Source organism: Psammomys obesus, unplaced genomic scaffold (genome assembly GCF_907164565.1).
Source record: "Psammomys obesus unplaced genomic scaffold, mPsaObe1.curated_primary_1811, whole genome shotgun sequence".
Taxonomy (NCBI): domain Eukaryota; kingdom Metazoa; phylum Chordata; class Mammalia; order Rodentia; family Muridae; genus Psammomys; species Psammomys obesus.
This window is the reverse complement of record NW_026596069.1, coordinates 13260153-13285092: the sequence shown is the minus strand read 5'-3', so window position 1 is coordinate 13285092 and position 24940 is coordinate 13260153. Positions and strand designations below refer to the sequence as shown.

The 24940-nt window shown below is 39.1% G+C and overlaps 1 protein-coding gene across 7 annotated transcripts in view; it reads right to left on the bottom strand.

The window, feature by feature from the left end:
* Nol4 (nucleolar protein 4) overlaps positions 1–24940 on the bottom strand; it is a 352979-nt gene that overhangs the window by 47508 nt on the left and 280531 nt on the right. For all 7 annotated transcript variants that reach the window (XM_055625544.1, XM_055625538.1, XM_055625539.1 and 4 more), the window contains one exon: positions 20632–20745. In XM_055625544.1, coding sequence (XP_055481519.1) covers positions 20632–20745 — 114 coding nt within the window. The remainder of the gene's footprint in view (positions 1–20631; positions 20746–24940) is intronic.

Genomic DNA, 24940 nt, shown 5'->3' with positions numbered 1-24940 from the left:
AAGGAAGGAAGGAAGGAAGGAAGGAAGGAAGGAAGGAAGGAAGGAAGGAAGAAAGAAAGAAGAAACAGGAAAAGGAAAAACTCACAGGCATGCTTGCCTTACTAACAAGCTTCATATTAAAAGGCAAACTGGTTTAGGAGTAAATTTTATCCACCTTTCACAGGTCAAACGGACTCCAGATAAGTACTCCTGCCAATCAACAGCTTAGCTTAAGCTTGCCTGCCTGTTGCCTATTCCTGACAGGAAAGCTCCAAATATATGTTTCTTTGTTTGTTTTGTTTTATTTTGTTTTTAAGGTTTTTTAACTTTAACTTCTGTGCGTAGTCTGTGTCTGTTTTGTCAGTTTCTCTAAGCTGGTAGATACCACCCAGAAATCAGTACCAGATTACAAACTGCTCTAAAGGTGATCTATTTTACGCCAGCATCAGGACATCTTACAAAACCGGAAAGCCCTGGACTTGGTGAAAGCTGATGTAAACCAGTCCAGTCGACATGACTGCTCCCTGTCTCTTCAATGGGCTAAAAACAAAACAAAACAAAAAGCAGATGATTCTGATAAAAATCCCATTACCCTAACCCCCATCTGGCCTTTGGCTCATGTTCCAGCCCTTTCGGACCCTGACAATGGCATCCTAATTTCAGCAAAAAGTAGTTAGAGAAGACTATATCATCCCTTGTCCTGAACAAAGAACTGGAATATTAGATCCAAGGAAACTTCCTGGTGAAGGACAAAATGGCTACCTATAGTACTTCTTGGCATACCAAGATTAAACGGCCTTAACATTTGTTCTATCTCTGTTAACCCAATAATTTATGAGTGAGCAATGCATCTTTGATGCATAATACATTTTTTCCACCCAAATAAAAAATGCCAAGTGCTATCAAGGATTTGACAGGGACACATAAGACAAGTGGGAAGAGCCATCTGCCTCCATCTTGGACTTAAAAACCGGGATCTTAGATCAAAAACTCAAGTAACAACACATGCTGGAGAGGATGTGGAGAAAGGGGAGCCCTATTCCACTGCTGCTGAGAATATAAACTTGTACAACCACTTTGGAAATCAATCTGGTGCTTTCTCAGACAAATAGGAACAGTGTACCTCAAGACCCAGCTGTACCACTCCTAGGCATATACCCAAAAGATGCTCAAGTATACAAGGACATTTGCTCAACCATGTTTGTAGCGGCTTTTTTTTGTATTAGCCAGAAGCTGAAAACAAGCCAGATGCCCCTCAGTTGAGGAATGGATACAGAAATTGTGGTACTTTTACACAATGGAATACTAGTAAGCAAGTAAAAACAAAGAAATCATGAAATTTGCAGGCAAATGATAGGATCCAGAAAAGATGATACTGAGTGAGGTATCCCAGAAACAGAAAGACACACATCACTTTTAAGTGGATATTAACATATATTATAGGATAATCATGCTAAAATCTGTACACCTAAGGAAATTAAGCAAGGAGGACGACCCTGGGTAAAATGCTCAATCTTCATTCAGAAATGCAAATGAGATGGACATCGAAAGAGGGAGAAAACAAGGAACAGGACAGGAGCCTATAACAGATGGACTCTGAAAGATTCCACCCAGAAGGGTATCAAAACATATGCTGAGATGCATAACCAAACTTTGGGCAGAGTGCAAGGAATCTTATGAAAAAAGGGGGAGATAGAAAGACCTGGAGGAAACGGGAACTCCACAAAGAGAGCAAGAGAACCAAAAAATCTGGGCACATGGGTCTTTTCTGTGACAGATACTCCAAACAAGAACCATGCATGGAGATAACCTAGAACCCCTGCACAGAAGCAGCCCAAGGCAGTTCAGTATCCAAGAGGATTCCCCAATAATAGGACCAGGGACCATCTCTGACATGAACTCATGGGCTGGCTCTTGGATCACCACCATATGAGGGTGGAGCAACCTTACCACTCCACAGAGGAAGACAAAGAAACCAGTCCTGATGATACCTTATAGACTATGGTCAGATGGGAGGGAAGGAGGACCTCCCCTATCATTGGACTGGGGAGGGGTATAGAGAAGAAGAGGGGAGGGAGGATAGGATTAGGAGGAGATGGGAGAGGGGGGTACAGCTGAGATACAAAGTGAATAAACTCTAATTAATAAAATAAAAAGTAAAATCAAACAAACTGGGGTCTTTCCCTTTATGTTTAAACCTTTGTTTCTCAAAGATTGGGCTAGGTCCAACCTGTAAGCTTAACTACAAATGGTTCTGTACTGCCTGTTTGAAAAATGGCAGTCATATCTTTGTTTCAAAAAGTTGTTTTTAACCATCTTTCAATCCTACCTTTGTTTCGAAAGGTTATATGTTCACCTATGACTATCATGTTATGCCCACCTTGCAACTATGCCTTTGCGTCAAGAGGTCATTAGGACTAACTTGTTTGTCCTGTTCATATAACCCAACCTCTTTTGCCTGCCATATCCTCCATTTGGAAACCCCCAACCTCTGAGATATAAAAGCGCTGCCTTCCTCATATCCAATGCTGACCTCTTGAACCCTGTATCAGGGGAAGACAGCCCATGCACGCACGCGCGGGCGCGCACACACACACACACACACACACACACACACACACACTCACACTCACACACACACATACACATACACAAACTTGCTTTAATCAATCACTTACTTTAATTAATTTGGCTGTGAAGATTTGGGTCGATGGTCTTTCTCCTCCCGTCTTTGTTATTAAAAGTCATAGCTTACATGGATGTGTGTTGGGGAGAAGAGAGACTGGTTTGTGCCTTGAACAGGGGCAGGACATGGTGAAGTAATGGCTGACACAGAACAAGAGAGCCAGGTTTAATTAAAGACACATACACAAAAGATGCTGGGAACCAGCAGGGCTCTACTATAAGAGGAATAAGCTCTCCCTGGTAAAGAAACCATCTCTCTGAGGTGTTTGCCTTAAGGTAGGTGCTGAACTCACAGGCATCTGCTTGATTCATGTGAGCTAAGTAAGATGAAAAAGTAAAATAAAACAGAAAAAAAAATCAAACTTTCCCAAGATATAGAGGAAGAAACAGACTTCCGTGAGTTGAGTGAAACTTTTCAACATTGTCCAGCATAGAGTCATCACAGATGGGTATCCCCAAGGTCTAACTGACCTCAAAGCTATGATCTTGCTGTAGACTCCAGCCTTATAACTGAGCTGTGCCAATTCAGTGGGCTGACCTCAGCCATCTTCAGATAGAGTGTGAGTGTGGCAGAGCAAAAACTTTCCAAATACTCTGAGCTCTACACGCCCTCTTCTGATTAGTGGAAGTCTATTATGCTCTTCCCTCACATTCCAGGCTCTGGAACAATCCCTCATGGAAGAGGCTTTTATACAAGTCCCCTCACTTTCCTTTCATCATATTCTCTTCCCATTGACACTCTTCCTCCCCACAGATGATGAAGCGTTCAGTGGACTAGGAACTAAGTTCAGGATGGGGTGTTTTTAACTCTAAAAACTGGCATTTACAAGAAAATTAAATAACGTGAAAAAAGAGGGAGCTGCCAAACTATCCCTGCGAACTCAGCATTATCTACACCTCAGAACTCTCCTTTCTCAGGATTTGTTTGATGCAACCCAGGCATTCTGCAGCAGGCAGATTTGCTGATGAGCAGTTTTCTTTTTCCTTTCATTTCCCTTTTTTGATCCCCAATCATTAGGGTGATTAATATTTTTAATTCTTATGTGCCTACATTATTCAAAGAACGCTGCACCTCCCTTCCCCCTCTGCTTGTATTTTGTAAGCCGTTTGCCAAAGGAAACTGCAGTGTAGTTGTGAGAGTGGACCCATGAGCTGTGTGTAAGGACACGGCAGTGCTGCCCAGGAGCCTGGGCTGGGACTGTCCCAGGGTGTCAGGCTAGGCCCAGACCATGGCACCGCTCTTCCTTTGTCTCAGTTGTTTAAGCGGTGTTTAACAGGGCTGTATTGGTCTTGGTAAGTCTTATATACTTGTATAATGTAGTTTAAGTTGCTGTGTAGACACTGTATACAATGTCTACAGCAAGAAAAACTAATATGAACTTCTTGAGGTCTAGAAGAATTTAATGTGACACCAGTGAAATAATACAAACCTCGCTCTAGAGCCTGCAATGTTAGACAGCTATATACGAGCTGTGCTTTTCTTACCTTACAGGGTTCTAGCCTGTGGTTGTCTGCTCCTGAATGTGGAGGCCCTTAGTTTGTTTCCACCTCATTCACGGAGTAGTGGCCTGTCACTGAACCCAGAGCTTGCCATTCTGCTCTATCTAGTCTGAGATTCTGCCTCTGCTTTCTGAGCCCTGGAATCTGGGGCACCGTACCCCCTCCACTTGGTGTTCACTGGGTCATTATTCCAGCCCTACGCTTGAGACTTACTCAAGATTTACTACTTCAGAATTTCATTAAGGATATAATGTGTTTTGATCAGATTGCTATTCTGAGATTTTTAACATTCACCCACCAACTTTACCTCCTGAATTTCATGAATCGTTTTTTTTTTTTTTTTTTTTTTTTTAAATGCACCCAGTCTTCTTACCTCTTCATACATTTCCATGAATGTAGGGCGTCCATGGGGCATAGGCAACCTATCAGAGGCCACACCAGGAGCAAACTGATTTGCCTTCCATTGGCAGCTTTCCCGGAAACCACAGGCTATCAAACAAAGCCATGTGTAGGTTATGTCCCTTTGGTCACCGAGGGCTCATCGACTCCTGTCCCAGAACAGTACGAGCTACTTGGCAGAACTTGAGGGTAAGAGTCTATCACTGAAGACGCTGCATACTTGAGGTACAGGACCTGGAGAAATCATCCTGGTACTGTCCCTGCCAGCTGTGTTTAAAGAACAGATTGTATTCTGTCAAAGGTTTGGTCATGAGTCTTTGCTTTGAAAACACTGCTAGTTAGAGTCTTTCAAATGCGCTCAGTAGACTCCTGTCATATGTTCAATGTGCATCCCAACTGTCTCATGACCAAACCTTTGACAGAATACAGGGAATCATAAGAAAGAAGGGGAGTTAGTCTGATGAGGAAAAGATAGGAGCTCCACAAGGACCAAATATAGCTGGGCACAGGGTCTTTTCTGAGACTGACATGCAACCAAGGACCATGTAGGAATGTAACCTAGAACCTCTGCTCAGATGTAGCCTGTGGTAGCTCAGTAACCAATTGGCTTCCCATAGTGAGGGGAACAAGGACTATTTCTAACAGGAACTCAATGACTGGCTCTTTGGCCTCCCCACCCCCCAAGGGAGGAGCAGTCCTGTTAGACCACAGAGGAGAGCTTTGCAGCCAGTCCTGAAGATACCTGATAAAACAGGATCAGATGAATGGGGAGGAGGTCCCCCCTATCAGTGGACTTGGCAAGGGGCACAGTGGAGATGAGGGAGGGAGGGAGGGACTGGGAGGGAATGAGGGATCGGGACACGGCTGGGATACAGAGTTAATAAAATGTAACTGATAAGAAAAAAATAAAAATTCAAAAAAAAAAAAAAAAAAAGAACAGATTGTATGCGTGCCTAGGAGAAGCACTTTTTATCCTGAGCAATAGTGACAGCACAATGGGGTGCGTGTACACTTGTATTCAAGGAAGAGCAAGCCCCAGCCCAGTGTGCCATTAGGGATGTAAATTTAGTTAGCACATCCAATGTTCCTGCTCTGTTTATGCTTTTCAACTTTTACTTTAAATGACTTGTTTCTGTTGTGTTCTTTATTTCTTTGTATTTTGAAAGAGAAGTTCATTTTTATGAGTTTGTCTATACAATGAAAGGGAGGATAGGAAAGGGAGAAGAGGAGGAAGGAGATATTAGCCTCTCACCAGTGACATACAGTTTTGATGATGCATAAATGACTGCCTTAAGCCTACCTCTAGTCTTCACATATAAAAACTGAAAGATAACTTGCAAATATTTCTTTCTGAGACAGAGTTAGAAGTGATTTTATGCTTTGCATGCAGAGTTCCACACTGGCTGTAACTCACTGGCACAAACCACTTTTAGTCTGTTAACAATACCCTTCTTTAATGTGTACCTAATACGTCTTTATATGTGAGTGTTTTATACATAATTTTCAGTTTCTACATTCATATAGAGTTTTCAGATATAAAATACTGATATAGTATAAATATATATATATACTTATGCTCATGAAAGAACAAAGTAAACAATGGAGCATAGACACAATGTATATTCTTTTCTAAGAAGGTCATCTGTAGTTTCAAGAATAAAAATCTTTTTCTTTTAGCAGCTTTGTTTAAAATACCTTCTTTCCAAGGAGTTACATATTAGAGAAACATATACTTGTGGTATACATGCTAGTGGACCTTCAAGGACACAAATTATCATTGCCTTTAAAAGTGGATCTTTCCCGGAATGTGTATTTGAAGCAATAGATCAGAGCTGAATAAAAAGGAAAGTTGCCTGCCACGAAGCTTCATCTCCATCCTTGTATACTGATGCTCTAATGTGCTTCATTTGGTGTGGAGCGGCCTCCACAGCCTGCCGTAGCGCTTATATCAAACTGCTCTATTCAGCCTGCTGCTATGACAACTATCCGGGGGCAAATGTCAGGTCAACTCCCTGCATCTGTGCCTCCCTATAATTGCGTTGTCAGAAACCTAATAGCTGCCTTCTTCGTCTTTCAAAACAGTGAAAAGCAATAGTGGCCAAGAACTAAACGCTGAGACACTCTTTGTCCGCTCCATGCTCTGTACCCTCGGTTCCTGTTGTACCGTGTTTGTGATGTTTCCCCGTTTGGTGCTAAAGGGATGTTTACAGGGTTGCCACCTGGCATTTTAGGCTGTAGCATCACTGTGGCCGACTAACTGGCCACATGGTACCGTTCTTAGTCTCAGGCACTCCGTGTTAGCGGGCATGTTGTGGGAAGTCTCTTCTCTTCCCTAGTACTGTTTGTCATGCCTCATCAAGCTGACATCTAGTTATTATTAACAGCTTATCCTCATTCCAATACGAAACTGGGTGTCTGTGGGGCTCGGAGTGGTGAAAAGCGAGGCTGTTTTAATCCCATGGAATGATAAAAATTAGAGAGACAAACATTATTCAAGAGACACCTGGAAGCCATTACGTGTGAGCTGGACACATGGGAAATACTAGAAATATGCTGTGCTCAGAGTTATCCCTATATGGTGAGGTAGGAGAATGGCTTCACCGCGTGCACCAATGCTTCCTGTAGGGAGTGCAACTTCCAGCAGCACACCAAGGGGTGAAAATAAAGGTCACGTGTGGGGCAGGGATTGAGAACAGCTGAAAAGAAAGTGGATCTGCTGACGGAAGAGTTAATTACGTCCACATTCAAACACCTTGAAATGTTCCTCAGAAAGACAGTAACCCAGAACAGCCAAAAAAAAAAAAAAAAAGTTTTGTCTCTGCAGCCTTTGCATTGTGAGTAACAAAAGCAACAAGATACACATTGCTCGTGTCTGATAAACCTAAATAGAAGAATACACGTGCACACAAACTTGAACTCTTCAACTACCTGCAAATGTAAGTGTGATGCTGTGCAGTGCTCTGCCTCTTCATGTTCTTGTTTATTTGCTGTTCCTTGGAAATGACCCTGGAAGGTGAAGACGTTAGAATTTAAATTTGGATCTAAGTACAGGAAATGTTTTTGACTAGAATACAAATAAGCAGTAAGTGCTAGTTCAATGTAAGTACATACAGAAAGGGCCTACATTGTAGAAACTGGCTCAGTGTGGAATTTAAGAAAACTCAAAGACAACTGGACAGTCTCAAGGATTTCTTGAGAACCTCACTGGACTTTTTAAACTGTCCTCATAGGCAGTAATTAATGGTTTAAAGATGCAATTGAATTAAACTAATATGGCCTTCGGGGTTCTGCACTCTTAGTAATATTTAAATTCCTGCATGCCGAAAGCTGGAATTCATGAAGCATTCTGACCTCCATTACTCAGAACACTACCCCGAAATCAAAAGGGAGATGAATCTTATGCACTGGATTTGTCTTTTGTTATCCTTTTAAAGGGAAATTATTATATTTCTCGTAACACAAGGAATGGTTTTCTGAAAAGGTAAGGAAAAGAGAAAGAAGGGAGGAATGAAAAAAGGAAAGGAGAGAGGGAAAGGGAAAGACAATTTAAGCTAAAAACTAACCTTTTTAGAAATGTTATTTTTATGAGAAACAGATTGGTTTTTATTTATATGTGTACATATTTGATTTTAATGTTATTATTATTATTATCACTATGTGTTGCTAAAGACTGAAGCCGGGGCCTCTTGTATGCTAAATGTAACATGAAATTTTTGAACAAAGCAGTCTATAAAGTTTCTTGTAGCCGTAACTTCTTTTTTCTTCTTATTGTTCATATATGTGCATGGTGTGTGTGTGTGTGTGTGTGTGTGTGTGTGTGTGTGTGTGTGTGAGCACAGGTGTGCATGTTCAAGAACTGACGCTTTCCTTCAGCTGTGCTGAGGCAGGTGACTGGCTACTCTCCTTCATGTACCCAGGCAAGCTGGCCCACTAGATACAGGTGGATTCTCCATCACGGTAAAGGCAGGAGTGTCTCTGCCATGCCTCGCATCTTAGGCGTTTGGGATTACAGATGTGTGCTTTCATATTCAGCATTTGGATATAAGAATCAAACTCAGATTGTCAAGGTACACATAGAAAATGCTTATTTTTAAAACCAACACCCCCCTCCAAGCACGTAATATACCATTTTGTACTTTAAGTGGCCTGTAAAAGAGACTTTTTTTTCCCTCCGTGAGCACGTGTTAGCAATCTCTGAGCTGTCGCACCCTGGCTCTCCATGCCCAGGGAGGCTCACAGGACACCTCACTAGTCTTACTGTCCCCTATGAATTTTCTATGGAATTTTCTTCAATCAGGCTACCTTACTCATTTACCTTCTCAGATACCTCAGCTGAAGACAGTTTCCTCTTTTCTGCTCTACCCTGTAGCAAAATAACTAAATAACCAAAAGAAAGGCGTCATTAGAGGAAAAAGTTTTATGCCTATTTATTTGAATTGCCTGGGGAGGATTTTGTTTCACAGAACCCTAACGCCTTGAGTAGTGGTTCTCAGTATGTCATATTCTCTGAGTGTGAGTGAGGGTAAATGTAGGAGCCACGTAGAAACGCAGGACTCACTGCATTGTCACAGTCTAGTCATTTTTTTCCTCAAAATTCCTGTTGACAGGGAATAGGACATGGAGAGAACCATAAAGATAAGCTTCCTGAGGTTGGAAACTTGAGAGACTTACAATATACTAGTTCAACAGAGTTGCTGTACAAAGACCTCGAGCTTTCCCACGCCATTATGAGAGAGAAGTAATCCACCAAGGAAGAACATAAACTGAAACATGCTTCAGAGGACCATTTGTTTGTTACACCATCTTCAGGAGCCTGTAGCCGATGCTCTAACAGCACACAGTAGGACTAGTAACCAAATCTACCCCGAAAGCTGAAGGTAGAGTTCGCTACTTTTGTGGTGAGAGAAAAGTATGAAGAAAGAATGACAATAGATGAAAACGGAAGGGAAATAATTTTTAACTAGTACTATCTTTCAGCTCTTTCAACACCCGAGCAAGGCTCACTCAAGTCTCAAATTAAGACTGACTGTGTATCAACTGTGTATTCCCCGAGGTTGCCAGTCTCAGTGTACATACTTCATGTGTGGTGTCAAGAATCACAGATGTCTTTCTTTGACAAATATGATCTAATTTTCTAAGCTTTGATAGTCCCTAACTTCCTAACAGATGTGTGACTTCAGTACAGTTTTCCCAATATATGTGACATTATTTCTTCTCAGTAACTAATGGCTTGGAAAGTGTATAAATTAAGGAGAAAGAGAGAACAATGAATGAACAAATTACATGGAAAAAAAATGAACTTGCAGGCACAAACCAAATATATCAGATTCATCATTTATCGGCTAAGCTTAAAAATAGCTTCTTTAAAATAACATTAACAAGGTGCCTTGTTCATGGAGAGCTCAGTCAATCACGCATTTTCTGGCTTTGACAAAGAAAGCGTCATCAACATGCTGTGTTGAATTTCTGTGCCTGAATTCAGTCCACCCACTCAACCTACACAAAGCCGTCCATAGCCTTGAAATTGATAACATCACAAACTAAAGACAAGCCCCAAATTACAAATACCGTTATTCTGCTAAATATGTGAGAATTGTCCACGAGGCCAGAAATCCAAGCAGTAAAGTAGGAGAGTGATAGAGAAAGAAAATGATCAGAAAATGGGGTCTGTGTCCATCTTCCCAAAGAATCTGAAGTCACACAAATTAAGTGGCAGAGCTTCCCAGTGTCCCACCTGCCCAAGAGAGAGGCAATTCAATCTGCATGATTCAAACACTATTGTTGACACAGAGAGAATAAAATGGCTACGTTACCATTAGATGAACATAGACTGGTGTATCATTGTGTATGAAAAAAATGAGAGGAATTAGAAAACACTTCAAACAGAAATAAACTCACTTTCATTTCTTTTTGAGAATAATGAAATCATATAATTGACTTAAATAAAACTGTAACACCGGCTCTTTTTATATAAAATGTCTTTAAGGTAGAATTGGAACCTTGAGTGTAGATGTGTGGACATAAATTATGAGAAATATTCTGAGCTGCTGAGATAGATTGTAGTAATACACACAAGACATTTCAATATTATTTGTGCTTATTGTAGAGACATTCACTATATGATTAATTTGTAGCAAATGGATAATCACTTGTAAGTATTATATATAGAAAATCTGGGAAAATCCATGGTATGAGGCAACTCCTCACTGTGAAAATAACTCAGCTTTCCTTGAGTTTTGTGGACAGACACCTTCTTACATACCTGCTTCAGAAACTTTCTAGAAATGGAAAGTCATGCTTCTTTATCACTCTCCTCTGGCAAGCACTTGAGGTACATACTACTTCATAGGGCACAACAGAACCCTGACAATCAAGTTCAATCCTTGACATCCAATTCTATGTCCTATCATTTCTTATCAAAAATACAAAGCTGGGGAGGGAGAGATGGCTCAGTTGATAAAGTGTTTACATGGAAGCACGGAAACCTGACTTTGATCCCTAGCAGGAATGGAAGAGCCAATGTGGTGGCACATACCTGTATTCCCAGAGCTGGAGAGGCAGACAGGGGGCCCCGAGGGCTTGCTATTCAGCCAGTCTAGGCAATTGGTGAGCTCCAGGTTCAGTGCGACCTTGTCTCAAAAATATGATGGACAGCAGTAGAGGAAGACCCTCTATGTCAGCCTCCTACTCTACACACATGTGCCAACAGGAGTATGTGTATTGTACACACATGTAACAGACATGAACACACACATGCGCATACACACACACACACACACACACACACACACACACACACACACACACACACTGAAGCTCTCCTAAGTTCCTGGGCAGGCTTCAGAAGCTCCTACCTTGGTGACTCACAGCCATCCATCCACACCACCCTATGTACCATACATACTTTCATTGATCTTTAATATATTGATTAAAAAATGATGCCGTATCCAGCTTCAAAGTGAGAATTAAAATGACTACTTAATGACTTTGCCAGAATTAAAAATCCACTGTAAAACACTGAGCTTGGTCAGGAAAAGATGATGTTAATAATCTCAGGAAACTTTCCTTTCTACATTGGCTGAACTTGTCTATCATACACTAAGGCATATATGCCAAATACATCATTTTTAAAATGGATTTAGATGTACTTTTCTATCCATCATTCTTTACTAAGACTGATAATTTAATATTTATGAAAAAGAGTAGTTCAAATAAACAGAAAAACAAAGTTTAAAAATTGTCAGTAAAAAAAGTTATTTGAGAACAGAAACGGGAATTTATTCATTTTGAATCTAGCACCACCATTAAGCTAATGCTGACAGAACATGAATAATGCAGCTAGTTTGCTAACAAAATACCAGCAGAGCTCTGGTGAAATATTTCTGTCTGAAGAGTTGTTTCAAAATACCACTAACACTATTTTGATGTCACTCACCTATTATGGAATGTGCATAATGAACTCATTTTTTAAAGCACAAATGGTAAATATGTATTATTGTCTATGTGTGATTTTTGATAGTCTATAAAATACTTTAGTTGGACGTATATCTTTGCTTTACCTTACTTGAGTGGAAGAATGCCAGATTATTGTGTAGCAATTTCCTCCAAGATTGAGAACATTCCGATCTGCAGGGAACCTCGTTAAGACATCGAGTACACAACTCTCAATCGTTTCAAGAAGCCCTCAAAACTGAACAGATTCTCTAAGGCCTCTCCTTTCCCAAGATGCAGAAGCTTTAAAAACTGCTTAGTCTTCATTGGAGGAGAGCAGCAGAATTGTCAAAAAGAAACAGAGACTATCTGGAAGCGATTCAGGCCATTTGAGCCACCAGAAAAAGACACTATATCGTCTTATGAGCTCCATTCAGACTATGTAGTGTGAGCCAGGTTTTCGGCTTTCATGAGCCGTCACCCTCCTTGAGGTGGGACTTGGTGTTGCAGCTGTCTTTGAGTTATTTCTGCTCCTGTAGGTGACCCTGCACCCATATTCCTATAAGTGACCCCAAATAAAACTCATTGGTTTAGCAAGTTGAACCTTGGTGGTATCATTGTTTGGTCTGCCATTGGTTCCTGATCTGGGGTGATTTTTTTCCACATCTCCCCAGGAAAAGCCTGTCACACAACGTAGGGAAATGAGGGAGGGTGGTGAATAAGAGTGAGCTCTAAGCATTATGTATATGTGTGAAATTATCAAATATATTTGCTTAATAAAAACTTTATAATGGGATAGAGAGATGGCTCACTGGTTGAGAGCACTTTCTACTATTTGAATAGATGCATGTTCAGTTTCCAGCACCCACATGGCAGCTCACAGTTGTCTTTAACTCCAGTTCCAGGGTATCCAGTGACTTCTTGCCTTCATGGCATCAAACATCCAATATGCACATCGAAAACAGTGACAAACACTCATACACATAAGATGAAACAAACACATACACCTTTAAATAGATATTTATGGAACAAATAGTATGTCCATAGTTTAGCTCTTTAAAGATATGCTTGTGACCTTTTCCAGTGTCTGGCACAGGAATGAAGATGTTCACCGTCACAAATCTCTGCACTGGTTTTCCAATTTGCCCACCACATTTTCCTTATAAATTTAAGTCCATAATGTGAGATCCAATTGTTAGTGACTTCCCATATATGTAAACGCTTGCATTCCTATGGGAGGTAACTGACTAAATACTGCTTAGTATCTTAGAGGTCACGTGAAGTGCACAAACGGTTCAGTACACGCCTATCAACAGAAGAAAGAGCAACACCCTATGGCTTCCAGTGTAGTATGTGAGCCAGTCCATGAGCCTGTGATAAGAACTCATGAACAGAGTCCTCTCAGAAGACATTGGGGGCTGACATTCCATTGCCATTCTTTCTGTGCAGATGTTGGACTGTGTGGTGACCCTGTCTAATTAAGCAGGTGATTGAGGGACAGGAGACCTCTAAATTAGAAAAGATTATCAGTTGATACTGGGTGACATTTAAAATAGTGACATTATGAATAATGACTGAGCAAAAATGAAGTTAGAGTTAACGTTCACATGTGACTTAGCTTCTTGAATGAAGTCTGACAGATATGGCCACTGATACCTAATGACCTCATCTTTAGCAACATAGAAATAACAGCAAAACAAAAACTTCATTGGTCAATGTATGCACAAAACTGACTCAAAATCAGAGAGTTTGGGGATTCGAGTTTAGTGTCTTCAAAATGGGAGTAACTGAGACAAAGGGCTCATTAGAACTGAAGAGTTTGATTCAGTCCTACAAATTCAAGCCCTAGGTGATTCTCTCTACATCAAAGGAGACAGTATCCCCAAACCTCATGGACAGCATAGAACAGGAGCTGTTGGCATCCAAGAGGGTAAGGGTGAGTTTACTACAGCTTGACAGTCTCCATGGAGATTGTGTGACTACCTCTGTCCCAATATAATTTAAAAAAAATCCAGTTAGAGATGTGCATATATAGCCAAAGAAAATATTTTGAATGTTTGTAGGTAAAAAAAAAAAAAAAAAAAACTTAAACATAACATTTAGGAATAATCAAAGGTTTCACTTATGTATCAGACTATCTCAGGGATGCCACTAGTGTGTAAATCATGAGACATGTTGCTTCATTTGAAATGTTAGCATCTTTTGGGAAATGTGTATCTCTGACCCATCAAGTTCATACATGCACGGGATCAGAGGACAGTTTAGATCCTGCATTATCATGAATGTGACATTCAGGTACAAGTGCCTGATGACTTCATCATTACTAGTGCCCAGTGTCAACACACCTATACATTAACAGACTGTTTTATTAGTCTTACTATGCTACTTTATTACTTTCCTTAAAGGCATTGTTCATATGAACATTAGAGGATAATATTCCTTAATTGTGACCATTGTTAATTCATACTAAATTTAATTTTTATGCCACATTTTAAAGGAAGATATTACAAGGGTATGGACCTTCTGTTTATGGAGACTTTTAAGACCCTCAGGGATTCTTTCATTTAATAATGCTGCTACTCAGAAATTATCCTAGAAATAATAGGCAAGATGTCCTTTGTAAATGAAACCGTATTAGGAAAAGTAGGACGTGGCCTTAATAATCTATGAAAAGGAATTCATGAAGTAATAGGAACCATTTTAATAATCCCACAAGACTCACAGTGATATAGAAGGTACTCAGAAAGCAGAGGAAATAGAAGCCATAGAGTAATGCTCTCATCTTTTAGGGATTTTTTTTTATCTGTAAAGTGTTAAGAAGCAAGTGTGCTATAAAAACAGGGAATGGGATGTTCAGCAAACATTTCCTTACAGACTTTTCAAATTGTCAAAATCAGTGCTATATGACTGAAAAACACCCTAAAATTTGTGACAGTCAATGTGATCATAAAACACAAGATGACTGTCCTATAGAGAAACATCTTTACAAGCAAGCTTGTGACAGTGGGAAATTTATTCTATGGATATAAACATTAGCTTATCCAGTTCTATAAAATATGAGAATTTTCTTAGCCATAGGTCTAAGATGTCTTGGATAATGCTGTATCCTTTCTTGTGTCTGCTATTAATATTCATATAAATGAGGACATTGTTGCCTGGAAGCAATACTGTACCACACAAAGCCAAAAATTATCATGAAATACTAAACGAAGAACATTCTATGATTACTGTCAATGGTGTTTGTTTTCCTTACGTAGTACATTTTCTTTATAGATACAAGAGTGATGTTGAAACATGCTAAAAGGTTTGAAGACATGGGGCTTTATACAAAATACTGAAAGGAAAATGCTAGACGCATAATGAGACTAAGGATGCCTATGAATAGTGACAGGGAGATGTGCTCTGGCAGACTCAGACAGTAGCTTCCAGTCATATCTCAGTTCTTACGACAGTTTGCAATTAATAGCTTTAAATTTAATGTATATTTAAACTTATTGATCTAAACGATAAAGCTACAGAAAAGTTAAAGAGGCTTCCTGTCTGGAAAACTGCTCCATGGGGCAAGGGAACTAGTGGGTAAATTAGTTTCTTTGGAAATATGGGGGCCTGCTTCCCAGAACCCATGCAAAGCCACAGCCGATAGCATTGTCTGCACTTTCATCACTCCTAAAATAGGATGGGAGGCAGAGACAAGAAAATCTCCCAAATCTCATGGGACACCTAACCTGATATGTGCAAAGGTGGACAACAAAGAGATTATCTTAAACGAGGTATAGGATAAGGTTTCCTCTGATGTCCACACATATGCCTTGACACTCATATGAGCAGTGTGAATGCACACTGCCAGAGAGGAGAGGCAATTTTTGTCAGCGTTTCTGGTAGTTTTCAAATGTATCCAAGACAAAATAAAATGTATTAAGATTACCCCCATGTACACAGCAAGTCCAATGTCTGTACTATAATGGCTTGTCTTCTAATAACAGTTCCACACACTAGCATCCTAGAAGAGCAAAGGAAAAAGCATGAAGAAATCCAGACTTCAGTGAATGCATCACTGTGAAATTAAACAGTACTAGAGAAAGGAACTATGGGATTTCTAGATATTTATAAATCTTGAGTCAATAAATTCATGCAGGATTTCTGCCAGTAGCTTGATTTTTGTTGTTGTTTTAATTATTAATATTGTTTTTGGGGGTTTTTTTTTGGTTTTTTTTTAGCTTGGTAAAAATTCAGTGTTTAGCATTTTATAATTTTGTTCCCTCACTTTTTATTAAATCAAAGTAACTAGCCAACAGGCCAAACATTCCCAGTTTTTTTTTTTCTTTTTTAATAGAATCAAGGGTGTTACGTCACATTTAAGCACTGATACTCCATGTAACAGCACAAGGAGCTGTCTCCCAGGATTCACTGCTTTATTCCTCAAGCACAGAAGCTTCTAAAAAGCTGCTGTGGAAGCTTCCAACCATTTGATTTCAGGTGAACTTTTCTATAGAACTACTAACCAACACAACTAGAAGAGTGGAAGCTATAAACTAAGAAAACTATCGTTCCTTCAAATCTTTATCTTAGTCATTCATCAAGGGTGTGGATAGTGTGTGACACTCCTCAAAAAATAAAAAAAGTAAACATCAATAGGAAATAAACAACAAGCCAGGAACTGGTGCTACCCCCTCTCTTCCCCAGCATGTCTCATTAAACGTACTGTGGACTAGATAAATGGAAAAAAGAATACTGACATTTAATAGTATATGTGCTCATACTTGACTGTAGCCCAGTGTATTACCAAACAATCAGCGCCCACCTGGGCTAAAGAGAGAGGCTTTGTTTCACAGGAAAAAAGGAAAACAACAATAGCAAACAAATAAACAAGACCCAAATCAACCAAAACAAGAAACAAAAAACTCAGAATTATAAAAGAAAGGAGAAAGAGGCATGAGAGAGTCAGGAAAACTCTCCCTGTAAGTCCTCCCTGTAAGAAGTATATCATATAAAAGTGAAGTCTGGCATAGAGTTTGTTTGTTCGTTTGTTTGTTTGAGTACCCAAACTAAGGGAGAATTTGTTTTAGGTCACAAACAAACTCCAGATTTTCATGCACAGGAACAGAAGCCCTTCATGTATCCTGAGGTACACAGTGATTCACTTCAGCTCTGTGAACCCTGATGGCTGATGAAGCTCTTGGCTTCTGTCCTTGCCACTGGCTTGTTTCAAGCCTGTGCTGCATAATAGGCTTTCTTCAGATTTGTGTGAAGCGGATATTTGAGAGAAAGAATTTAGCACAGCCGTAACACCTTTCATGTTCATAGCTCATACGGATCCATAAAATCCAATTAACTCATCAAGCTTCATAAACTATGTAGGACATAATTATAGCTCACCATGTGGTCAGCGAGTAACAGTGAAGGGTCAGGGTGGGGCTTAGCAAAAACATGGATTTTAACCTTTCAGCTTCTGAAATGTTATGCCTTTAAATCAGGGGCTGACGAAAAAATACCTATACAACTGCGGGTCAATTCTGAGAATTGTTTTGTTTGATTATGCGTAAAAACAGAAAGCATAATCTCAATGCCAAGAGCCCAAATAATGAAAAATAAGTTTGAATTCAATATGGAATGACAGCCTCAATGTCAAGGTGGATGGAGAACGATGTGGTAGGAATCTTTGTGTGGTATCTCAAATGAGACCTCGTTGTAAGAATAAATAGTGTAGAGAATCTTTGAAATAGTCATTGTGTGTGCTGAACTAGCATTCAGGGTGTATAACCAGGCCTTGGTCTGTCTTTAGGGCATATTACCAATGAGGAGATGGTACGGGATCCCAGAATGACTTCAAATGTGTTTGCAGGAAGTTTAAATAGGCAGGTGATTTCTTCACGCAGCTTCAACCTTGCTTTGGTACTCACACTTCTCTGGACCTCTTTTTAATGTTTATGAGATTATTACTACCAGTTTTGCAGGGCTGTTGTATTTGTAAATTGTCTAAATTTTCAAAAAATTTATTTTTTTCAAAAAATATATAAAATGCAATTTATTCATTTAATTTCCTGTTGTTGTGAGTATATGAAGGGGGTATCAGAGGACAAACTTGGGTATTGGTTCCTTACTGCTATATACTTATATTTCTTTTGCAGCAGAGTCTGTCACTGGTATGGAACTTGCCATGTAGGCTAGGCTGTCTGGACAGAGGGTAGCAACAATCTGCCTATCTCTGCCTCCCCAGCTTTAGAGTTACCAGTATACACCACCAATCCCAACGTTTCTGCTGTTGTTTTGTTTTGCTTTGCTTGTGGGTTATAGTAACTGAAACCAGGTACCAATGCTCATAAGGCAAGTAACTACTGTCTGAGCCATAATCTCAGCCCACAGGGTATAATTTCAAACATTGGTTTATTACATATTACATCCCTCTTGAGACTTCTGGACCCAATTAGGGCTTGGAAAGAAGGTTCCTTCGTGGATTTGCATTAGACATGTCCCCATTCCAAAGTAGCTAACTTTCCACGATACAACCACTGTGTCTGAGCAAACAGAGAAAATAAAATGCCAGTTTGATGGGGAGAGTCAAGGGTCCTTTGGTACCCTTCCATCCCAGCCCGAGGAACAATGGCAGTCAATCTCATTCCTGAATATTGCTGGTAGTTTTTCTTTAATTGGTTGGTGCTCTTAGGAACAATTGCTAGCCTGATTTACAGGCCTTCAACAGTGACAGCACTCTGGCATCCAGACAGGTGTATGAGTGCAGTAGTTAGCAAGTGCAGTATGTGGGATATTTCTACTGTTCACGCCTGTAACCCGGCGTGTGGTGCGTGCATACTTCATACATGAGATACAAAATACGCTCTTCTTTCGTATACAAAGACTTACCACTCATAATAACTTTATGAGTTGGGTATTTCTCTCTTTTCTTTTACAGCTTAGGCCAAAAAGCGATTAATTTATTTGAACGCATGTCAGTGTATCTGTCACCTGCCATGATGGATGCTATGGTACCGTAGGTAATAGCTCCACACGAATCTGTCACATTTCATCAGAAAGGCATGTTACTGACACTGTGCACATACAGTCTTGAGTCAGGAGGTGGTGCACGTGGCCGCGCATCAAGCAGGGCAGTCAGTGCTTTCAGTTCTGGGATGTTAATATTTTAGCTGTCAGAATTAAGACCTTTTCTCAAGCAGACTGAGTGTGACAAGAGACTCCTACGCCAGATATGCAACCATTGATGTTTATTTCTAGTTCCAGTGCTGCTGAGGCAATGGCAAAGGACCTGGATAGGAGAGGCTTCCAGGAAGACCTTGGTGCTGCTTAAATTGTTCCCAGAAAGATGCTTAGTATGTAACATGAGCCCTCCTTTTAGGGTTCTCGTACAACCCGGGGAATTAGAGTTGTTACTAATGACTATTCCTAATGAAGAAACTGAATCGCACAGACCTGGCCTAGCTTGTTGAAAGCAGTCTAATTGGTTATGGTAGAGATGAAAATCAAAACAAGGTGCATTTATTCTAGAAAGGAATAAACCAGCAAATCACGATGCCAGATGGCAGTGTGTATAGTGTTGTATCCTACCTTACAGTGAACTTCACCATTATAATGATGATAAATTGTTGTCCAAATTGAAGATATGGACATGTAAAAATATACTGATGTCACCATCGATAAATCAAAAATCAGCATTTTCAAATAGTTTTTATCTATCATTGATACTGTATTTTTTTTTAAAAAATATAAGCTTTTTCCTTTGTAATGCCCAGAACTATAAGCAAACAACATTTAATAATAATAAATACACAAAGTAATTACATTCTGAAATGTTTAAAAGGTATTCCAATCCTGAAATAGTAAACTCTATTTTGCTTCATAAGAAAAACAATGTTGAACAATATACACTGCACTCATCTCATTTGCAACAAGTATGTTTATAAAATTTAATTAATCAGAATAAAGCAAGCCGTTTTCAAAAGCATATAATGTAACACATTGCAATTTAGATCATTCGCTATGGATAATTCAGATGGCGAGACAGAGAGGGAAGAGAAGTATACTGTGTAGAAAGGAAGAAAAGGCTTACAACTAAAAAAGCCACCAAGGCAAGCACGAGTGAACAGTGCACCCAAAAATACCCATGTTAAACTACACAGGCTAAGCCTTGAGAATATGGTTCTTGGATAGATAATTAATTGACAAGAAGAGCAAAGCCAGGACATGGATCTCTATTAGATAAGGAGCCCACTTATGACTTCCTAATCTTTCAGAGATTATCTTTGATTACCATCAGCATAAGCTATTGTCATTGGTATTATAGCAAGCCTCTCAGGCAGTCTAGAATTAGATACAGACAAGACAGAGTTAAAGAAGGGTTCGTTTTCATTACCAATGAACACAATTGAGTCATGATCATAGATGACAAGGTAAATTTGGATAATATGACAACCAGTCAACCTGAATCTCTTAATTAGCTATTAAATTAATACTAACAGGAAGTTGAATTCAGTTTCACTATTACCCCCTTTTCACCATACTTTTTTGTTTGTATGATATTCATGGATCACCAGAGCAGAGCCTTTTCAGATCCAAGTTTTTAAGAACAGAACTCTGTGTGTTAGACCCACTCGAAGGTCTGCACTCGTCCACACTCCTCAGTACCTGTGGTTTCTCCAGGCGCATCCTCTTGGCAGCATTTCTGCTCTCACTTTCACAGGCTGAAGCCAAGATACTCTCTGCAACTGCTGAAGTAAGGTGGGAAGGAATAGGTCGAGACTAAAAAAGAAGAGAAAAAGAATATGAAAAATTATTAACAGTATCACCAACAGACCGCATGTCAGAAGAGCTCAGAAGACCATCAACATGTGCAGGAGAATCTATTTCGGTAGAGGAAATGAAAATTTTAAAGATGAAAAATGAAAGCTAGTTAGAGGTTAGAGCTAGAGCTGCTGCACAGATCCATTATTCACTGCCCGTGTCTTCGTTGTCATAAGTAATTATTCAGGGTCATTAGCTTGGAGTATGAACAGGCAATGGCAAGACTACTGGCCGTAGTTTGCAAATAACACATGCCTTTTAAATCTTTTATGGACATGACAATGCACAACAAAACAGAACAAAAACAAAAGACAGGGCTGTCACAAAACAAGCAAATGAAAAAGCTGTCAGACACCACACCATGGTAAAGAATCTGCTCTTACTTAAGACAAAAAAAGTTTGTGTGTGTGCATTTGCGTGTGTGTGTGTGTGCACTTGTGTGTGTGTGTGTGTGTGTGTGTGTGCATATGAGCTCATACATGCACGCCATGAACATGGAAGTAACAGACCACCTCAGATGTTGGTCCTCACCTTCCGCCTTGATTGAGAAATGTCTGTTGTTAGGATATCCTGGACCAGACTGGCCGGTCCAGGAGTTTCCATAGTACCTCCTGCTCTGCTCCCCACTAGAGCAATGTAATCATGGATACCCGTTACCAAGTTCACGTGCCAAACTATCATAAGGTGAGTAGTGCAAATGCTTACTGAGGGTCTATTCGGAGAATAATACATATGGCCAAAGCACTCGGAACATTCATCACTCTAGTTTAAATACAAGATAACTCAGTCAGCCGGACAACGGTTTCTGTATACTCCCAGTTTTGTTTTGTATGTGAGATTATTTACCTGTGTGTTTAAATCTATGTTTTCCTTTAACTAGTAAATATAAGTTTATAAAAATAATTTATAAGCACATGTGGTAAATCTATCTTCTATATAGGCTACACATAGAGATTAATTAATCTCCCAACTAAGCTAATTAACAATAAAATGTGGGCAACTCTCCAGATCATTTACTCTAATCATTGAAAAGTTTTCCACTCTTTTTTTTTCATATAATTACATGTGAAGCCATCTAACTGAAAGATGAATACTTAATGATATAGCACATTTTTAATTAAGATAAGCAAATGATAGATTTTTAAAACTACGTTAAAATTAAATCACAGAGATAATAATAAAATGCTGTGAAATCACAAAATACAGGTATTCTGGAAGCCAGCATGTATTTTAGCATGCTGCCTCAGGGATTTCAAAGCCTTGGCATGAAATGTATATGGCTATTTTTAAATAAAAATACTATTGTGTACGTCTAAGCAAATGTGTGTGGATTCTAGGAAAGGTGGGAATCATGGGATAACTTCCAGAAGCGAGTTGTCTCATCCAGAGTGGATTCAGGGATTTGAACTTATGTTACTGGGGCTTCCGCATAAGTTCCTTATCCACTGAACAACCTAGCTAGACTTGCATGGGTGTGATTTATTAGAAGTCTCTGATATGATTCAGACTCTTTTGCTTCATTAGCAAACCTGCCTTTATTGTATATTTCTCATTTTAGCAACTCTTGTCATGCAAAATGTGCTTTAGGAAACTGAACCAAAAAGCTTGTATCTGAATACTCTAACACTAAATGCAGTCCACAGTTTAACATGTAGATGAAAGAATTTCTGTGGTGTCAAAATAGACCTGACTTTGATGTTTTATGAGCTAAAAAAGAAAATTTTGGAGTTTTCTCAACTGCTTTCTTGCTATTTCCACTTCCAGGTCAGCTTCTATGGGCTAGAGGAAAGGCTGCCTTCAGGCTTCCTCCTCCGACCCTGTGAGCTGTCTGGATGATGGCTAGGTATCTGACTATAAAGCACCACAATATTCAGAAAGTTAACTTTTCCAAAAGAAGAGACAGAGTCCTTGAAACAGAGAGCTCGTGTTAGAAGCTATTCTGAGGAAAATTATACTGAGCTTTTGCCTCAGGAATAGAGATAAGGGTCAAATGAGGCAAACCCAGAAGAAAAGTTCATCTCAGAAGTTACATGGCTTCACTTTACTGTCTATTTTCAGTATGGAAACAAACTGTAGTACAGAGTTAAACATACATCAAGCCATCAAGTCAGTCCCCCACTAAAAAGTCACCACCGCTTGGCAAGTCAGTATAGTCTAAACCATACGAAAACCTCATCCGTGTTCTTTACCATGGAATTTCCTTTGCAATAGAATTACAGTAGGAATGGTAATAAGTTCTTATTTCCTATTCCATTATAAAAAGAAAACAAATCATTTTGTGTATATTATATATGTATATCATTTTATGTATAATAGCAATAGATGGTATTATTCAAATGGGAGTTAGGAGTTCATAAAGGCCTATATGTATTATTAGATTTTCATCTGGTTCCAGGAATGGAACTGACAACCTAAATTACGTACAAGCAATCCTCTTTTTCATAATCCAATCAACAATAGTCACATAGGGCATAGGGATACGTATTTCTGTTCCTTGTCACGTTTATATTTCTCTTTGTTGTGTATCTACATTCCAAATCATATATAATAAGTCATAAAACCTAATAAGTTCCTTGAATTTCACTAATGAACATTCAAGCTTATTAAATATATGTTGAGAATGTTTTATTTTTTATTGTAAAAGTTTGTTGGAGAGAAAGTTTGCTGAACAAGAACAGAAAGTAAAAAAAATATATTTTTAGCTAGAATTATTTCATAGAGTCTTATTTCTTGTTCTTTATTTTTTATATTTTATTTTTTAATTATTATTCTTTATCACAGTTTATTCACTTTGTATCTCAGCTGTGGCCCTCCCCACCTTCTCCTCCCAGTCCCAACCTACCTCCCTCTTCTCCCCCTATGCCCTTTCCCTTATCCACTGACAGGGGAGGTCCTTTAAATAAAAGCAATCAAATACTCTTTTAGAGAGCAGGGAGATGAACGGGACTCAGGATTCATTGTTTCCCACAGGTGCAAGACAGAATTTTGAAAAGTGAGCTGTCCTGAGTTTCTTGTGCAACCATAAAGTGACAGCTGTAAACCAACTTTGCAGGGAAGTCGCCGGCGCAGTCTGTTTCCCTCTGAAGTCTGAAGAAACTGAAAGCTGGGAAGATTAATTTGCCCCAGGACAAACAGCGAGGCTTCCTACATTCCTGTTCTCCATTCTTTCTTTTACATTGTATTGCCTAATTATCACTTCTAAATAATTAATGGATAATGAGTTAAAAAGGGTATAAAATCCCTTCTATGCAAACTGATATGCTGATCCAAAAACAATCAGACAAACATCAGCCTTTACAAATTGGTATTATAACCCTAATTCATTCAAGCCCATTGGACAGAAGGGCAAAGTATCTGAAGTGTGAGATTTTTAAAAAAAAATTCCTTTAGTCTCAAGTAGATAATCTATGTTTGTTTCTAAGTAGAATCAATGTCATGTGAATACAAATTTCAGATGAATCTCACTCAATAATAGTTAATTGGAGCTTAGGATATTGACAATTTAATACGAAAAGCTTAGATTCATTGTCTAATTTTCCAAACACTTTTTGAGAAAAGTATTTACATTATATATTCATTAGAGAAAACCAAACTGAAGTTTGGAGAAATTACATGACTTCCACAGGTCCGTTACATGTATAGCTTCACCGCGATTCAAGCATGTATGGTGTCAAATTCTTGGTAATACAGTAAAAAATTATTTTCACTTTAGGATTACAGTGAGCTCAAACAAGCTCGAAGAAAGATCATTACAGCTAACCTCATTTTGTTTTTTATCAAGGGATACATTAGATTTTCTCTAACATCTTTATTTTCAGGTGATTTAAATCTGTCCCTTACACTTCCCTATTATTTCCTGAAGATTAAGTTCTGCCACAATGTAGAGTCACAAGTTTTTAATATTGGAACAGTCAGAAGTGCCAATCAGTTTCTTCACTTGAATCATGGAGTTGGCTGAGGTTCATGTTTGGAATGAAGGTGCAAGAGACATTTCATGATGTAGTAATTCTACAAAGCCCTTTGCTTGTAACGCTGGTGAGTCAATAGTGAATGTCTTCTTGTCCAGTACATAGTTCAGTGACATTTGATCTGATGATAATGTAGCAAAGGTGAAAAGCATTGCTTGATTTTTCTTCATGATTTGTCTTTTATT